At 39.9% G+C, this 5100-nt stretch overlaps 1 protein-coding gene across 1 annotated transcript; it reads left to right on the top strand.

The window, feature by feature from the left end:
* The first annotated feature begins 595 nt into the window (after positions 1-595).
* On the top strand, positions 596-4340 carry LOC104747399 (conserved oligomeric Golgi complex subunit 4-like). Its single transcript, XM_087486860.1, has 3 exons — positions 596-731; positions 984-2421; positions 3291-4340. The coding sequence occupies exons 2-3, from the start codon at positions 1012-1014 to the stop codon at positions 4008-4010; spliced, it is 2130 nt and encodes a 709-aa protein (XP_087342986.1). The 5' UTR covers positions 596-731; positions 984-1011; the 3' UTR covers positions 4011-4340.
* Positions 4341-5100: the final 760 nt, after the last annotated feature.

Raw genomic sequence — 5100 nt, 5'->3', positions numbered from 1 at the left:
GGTTCTTTGAAGTGGCTGTGATGGGTTAGGTTATGTGCTCTTTCCTTGTTGCTTTGCCGTTTTCATTTCCGTCGTTGTTGTGGCTGTGTGAGCTCGATTTAGCTCCCTTCTCGGGCTTTCAGTTTTGGAGGCTTTCCTTTGATCGGTTCTGCTCGAGGCTTCTGTCTGTAGCTCCTCTCCGACATCTACCTGTTCTGTGGAATGTTTATCGGACGCTTTTGGATTAGAGTTTTCGGTTTTAATTATCTGGAATTTCAAACTTCAATCCTTTATGTTTGCTTTTGAGGTTTAATTCCTCGGTTTGTCTCTGGGGTTAGTTCTTTCAACTGCCAGCTTTTGTCTCTGGAAGATCAGATATTTCCGGCTTTGATTCCCTCTTTTGGGCTTTGATTCCCTCGTTTGGGCTTGTGGCTACGGTACTTTCCCGTATTTGTTAGCGGGTTTAAGTATACGTCTTTGTCTTTGTATGAATGAACCTTGGATGAAATAGAAAGAGACTCTTGTGAAAAAAAAAAAAAAAAAAAAGGATAGTGAAAACTTTATTTCTGCTTTGTTGAATAAATTACGTGAACACCTTTATTTTTATTTTATTTTTACGTGAAAACTTCTTCGTAATATATACAAGCGCAAATCATCTTCGATCTCCCACTCCCACGCACCTCGAAAAATACGTCTTGGACACAAGGATCGTGAAGGAACTCTTTGGCAATTTATTCTCTGGTGAGGATCAAGTAAGCATCCTTACTCTCTTTAGTTCGATTTAGTCTGATCTAGCTGAAGGTTTCATGGACTTTGTGTTTTTGACTTCTGCGTAGCGTTGCTAATATTAGTTAGAGCTCCAACTTGCCTTTGTAGTTTTTTGAATGATAATAGACTAGTGTTCACAATATCTTTCTGCGTTGCTATCATATTAAACTCTAGTCACAATTTAGCACCCAAATCTTATTGCAGTAATAGGTGAATATTTTCGTTTTGGTAATCAGATCCCAAGTTGGCAGAGTGTAGGGGGGGATGGCTGAGCTCGAACAAGACCATGGGGCGGAGGAATCCTTGGCGCGGGATTATGTTCGCTCGCTCACGGACGCGGGTATGAATATCGTGGAATCAGTTGCTTACATTCGCAGCCTAGACGTAGGTCAGGACACGCTTCAACAGGAGGAAACGGAGCGGGAGTCGGATCAGAATCTTACTCAGCTTCAGAGATCCGCAGCGATTCTTGATATTGTGAAGGCGGGGGCAGAGCAAAGGATGCAAGTGATTTGCTTGGAGCGCGTAAAGACCGCTTTGGTTTCGGAGGATTACGAATCCGCCGCGAAGTTCGTACTGAAATTCCTACAAATCGATTCCCAATCCAAGGATTCTAACACGGAACTGAGAGCGGAGCTTCTCGCGTTGAAGAAGCAGCTTGAAGATATTGTGAAGGATAAGCTCGTGGCGGCCATAAACGAAAAGATTTACCCTACAATAATGAGGTTTGTGCGACTATATACTCCACTGGGAATGGAGGAGCAAGGACTAAAGCTCTATGTTGGTTACCTGAAAAACGTCATTGCAATGAGAGGGTTAACGAATTACCAACAACTTGTTCTGAGTGTGGAGCAAGATTTGGAACAAGTAGATTTCGTTGGGTGCTTGACCGATTTGTTTGATGACATTCTCATGACTATCCAATACAACGATGCGATCTTGAGGGCTCTTGGTGGAGAAGATGGTGTTGTGTATGCGATATGTGAACTGCAAGCGGTATGTGACTTTAGAAGTTCGTTAATCTGGCAGAAGTACAAGGATTATAGAATGTTAGCTAGATTTACCAATCAGAATCTTCCTGAAAGACCAGACCCGAAAGTTGCTGAGCTGTGTGTCAAAGAGATATTATTGCTGATGCGGTTGAGTAAGGATTATACTGAGTTAATGTTCTCAAAACTCAGGTCGGTAGACCCTGAGTTGTTGCCGAGGAATACAAAGGCATTTCGAAAAGGAACTTTTAGCAAAGAGATACAGGATGTCACAGGATTATATGTTATACTGGAAAATTTTTACGGTATACTAGAAAGATTCTTTATGGTTGAGAGTGTGAGGCTTGCTATAAGGATCGACAAGCAGCTACCAGACAGCCTTATCACTTCGATGGTGGGTGACGTGTTCTATCTGTTGAAAACTTCTCTGCTGAGGGCGCTTTCAACGTCAAACATAAGATCTGTTCTTTCGGTACTGAGCGATGCTGCTAGCTTGTTGGCCAATGATTACCATGACGCCTTGCAGCGGAAGACAAGAGAGTCACACATTGATGCTCGGTTGTTCGTGAATGATATGGTCGCCAACAACACCGGAGCTGAGAATGCATCTACTCTGAACGATATAGATGTGAGCTGCGAGTACATACTCAAACTAAACTGTGAAATCGAGGAGCAATGTTCTAAAGTTAGTACTTATATTTCTGATACTAATTAGGAAGGAACTAGGGGTGGGCGTTCGGTTTTTCGGTTTGGTTTAGGTTCGGTTTTTTTGGTTTACGGTTTTTTTGGTTTTATAAAAATAGAACCATAAAGAAACCATATGTAATTCGGTCTGGTTACGGTTCGGTTTTTTCGGTTTATGGTTTTTTCGGTTTCATCAAAAATGGAACATATAAAAACTATATGTATCACAGTTCGGTTCGGTTTCGGTTTGGTTCCGGTTTTTAATGGTTATTTTATACTTTTTAAAAATAGATAGTTGATACATAACTAAAAATAAACATAAAAGTAAAATCTAAACATAAATCAAAAAAATAGAATCCAAATTTAGTTTTGTAATTCGATAGATTACTAAGAGATCAATAACTATAAGCCCAATAAAGAAAAAAAATATTGATATTGTTATACAATATAAAGTTATAAGTTGGAGAAACTGATAATATCTAATTTATCCTAAATTTTTTTAAAAAACCAAAAAAACCATTCGGTTTTACGGTTTTTAACCAGACCAAACCTAAACCAAATGCTTAACTAAAATGAAAACCAAACGGATTTTTAGACTTAACCATAACCAAACCAAACCTATTATTTTGGTTCGGTTCGGTTCGGTTTTTTGGATTTCGGTTTTTTTGCCCACCCCTAGAAGGAACATCAATCTCTAGGATCGGTTCATTAGACTTCCTCACTCTTGCCTGAATATAATTTTCTATGTTATTAATTTAGGCTTTGTCTACCTCAGGGAACTCATGTAAATTGGCATTTGAGCAGCCAAACCAATTTCGTGAACCCTGGAAAAGTCTTTCTCACTTTCTTTATGTTTTGTCCTGATCACAGGTGTTTGCTCCAGCGCCAGCAGATCATGAGAGGATAAAATCATGTCTTTCCAAGTTAGACGAATTGGGCAATACGTTCAAGCAATCAGGCTTGAAAAAGCTTGTAGCAGATCGAGAGAGGATAAAATCATGCCTATCTGGGTTAAGCACCTTAAGGAACCCATTCAGCCAAGCATGCATGGACCAGCTGGTGGCAATCGTAACACAACGAATCCGTCCTATTCTTGAAACCGTAGCTACCATGAGCTACGAGTTAATAGAAACCAAGCATGCACAGAACGCGGACTGCAGCCCGTGGGTCAAACTACTTTTCGACTCAGTTGAAACAAACGCAGCGTCACTCAAATCAAGAACAATATCCGACAACTACGAATCGATTCTGGATCTCATAATCGAGTTCATAGCCAATAGACTCGAAGTCATAATGATGCAGAAATGTTTTAGCCAGCTTGGTGGACTTCAGCTTGCCCAAGACACAAAGGCCTTGACTAGTCACTTCTCAGATATGACTGAAAGGTTTGTGAGACCCAAGTTTGCTCGGCTTAATCAAATGGCGGGGTTACTTAACAGTAAAAAGTATTTATTTGTCCAAGAAATTATGGAGTTCTGCTCATGGAACTCCGTAATGACAGGCACACTCACGCCAGGGGAGATTCTGTTTGTTTTGAGTCTGCGAGTCGAGTTTAAACCGGAACCCACTGCTGCTCATTTGGTTTTGTGATCTAGTCTTCCTCTTCTCATCTATCCTTAGTCCTTACTTTACTGGCTTTTGTGTTTTTTTCTGTCACTTGATTGGGCTTTCAAACATTTTGGATTTTCTTGTTTCTTGTTTGTGTTTTGTGTTTTCTTTTTCTGTCATTTGATTGGGTTTTCGTCAAACAGTTTGGACTTTGGATTTTCTGTCACGCCATGGGAGATTCTATATGTTTGTTGTTTGGGCTTTCAAACATTTGCCACTTCTTTTTTGTGACATGTGCTAATTTTTTCTTTTAGACGTGTGAATTTGTTATTTAATGCAAATCATGATAAGAATTAGCTAGACGATTCTGTCATGAGCAATTCCTTTTGAGATACTTTCAATACGTATAATCACGGCAAATAATTATAAAAAGTGAAGCAAAGCGTACAAGTAAAGTAGGAGAGTTGTGTAGATCACTTATCATCGTGGTTGAAACGACCGCACACAGATTCCCAATCCTCGCATATGATACACGAGAAACAATCTCACCGGAACCCATAAATCCGACAAGACAATTGGCGTAGAAATCACTGCTTACAAAAAAAATTCCACAAATACAGGCTAGATCCAACTAACCCATATTTTGCATCCACATAACACAATCATACGAATGTATTTCAGCTCTCTAAGAACCTTACATTCATAGACTCCGATCACTCTGCATCAGATTCCTTCGACATCTGAACCGACAAGCCACTTGTCTCCACTTCCCGGAACAAGCTTCACTTAATCACGTATCCCAAACATCATCTCATCTTGATACTTAGTCACACAACCAACCACCCCTAAGCGACCAAGAATCCATAGAAACTGACAAAGCTTCATTTAGAGTTAATCCTAAGGAGTTCTGTGTGTTGCTTCTGTTGTGGTTCTCAATTGTGATTCAGTTTTATGGTTTGGTTTAAACCGGTTGGGATTGATTGTGGTTGAGTTCCAGTTATCTCTGGTTATTGGATTGCGAGAAGATAAGAAGAAAAGGCAGAGACTTTAGTCGCGATAGAGAGTATGTCGTTATAAGCAAACAAACTCTTCTTCTTCTCCTTAGATTCTATTCTTTCGATATCTTTTGTAA

Source organism: Camelina sativa, chromosome 15 (genome assembly GCF_030686135.1).
Source record: "Camelina sativa cultivar CO46 ecotype springtype chromosome 15, ASM3068613v1".
Taxonomy (NCBI): domain Eukaryota; kingdom Viridiplantae; phylum Streptophyta; class Magnoliopsida; order Brassicales; family Brassicaceae; genus Camelina; species Camelina sativa.
Note: the sequence above shows the minus strand (reverse complement) of the source record. Positions and strands in the feature narration are given on the sequence as shown.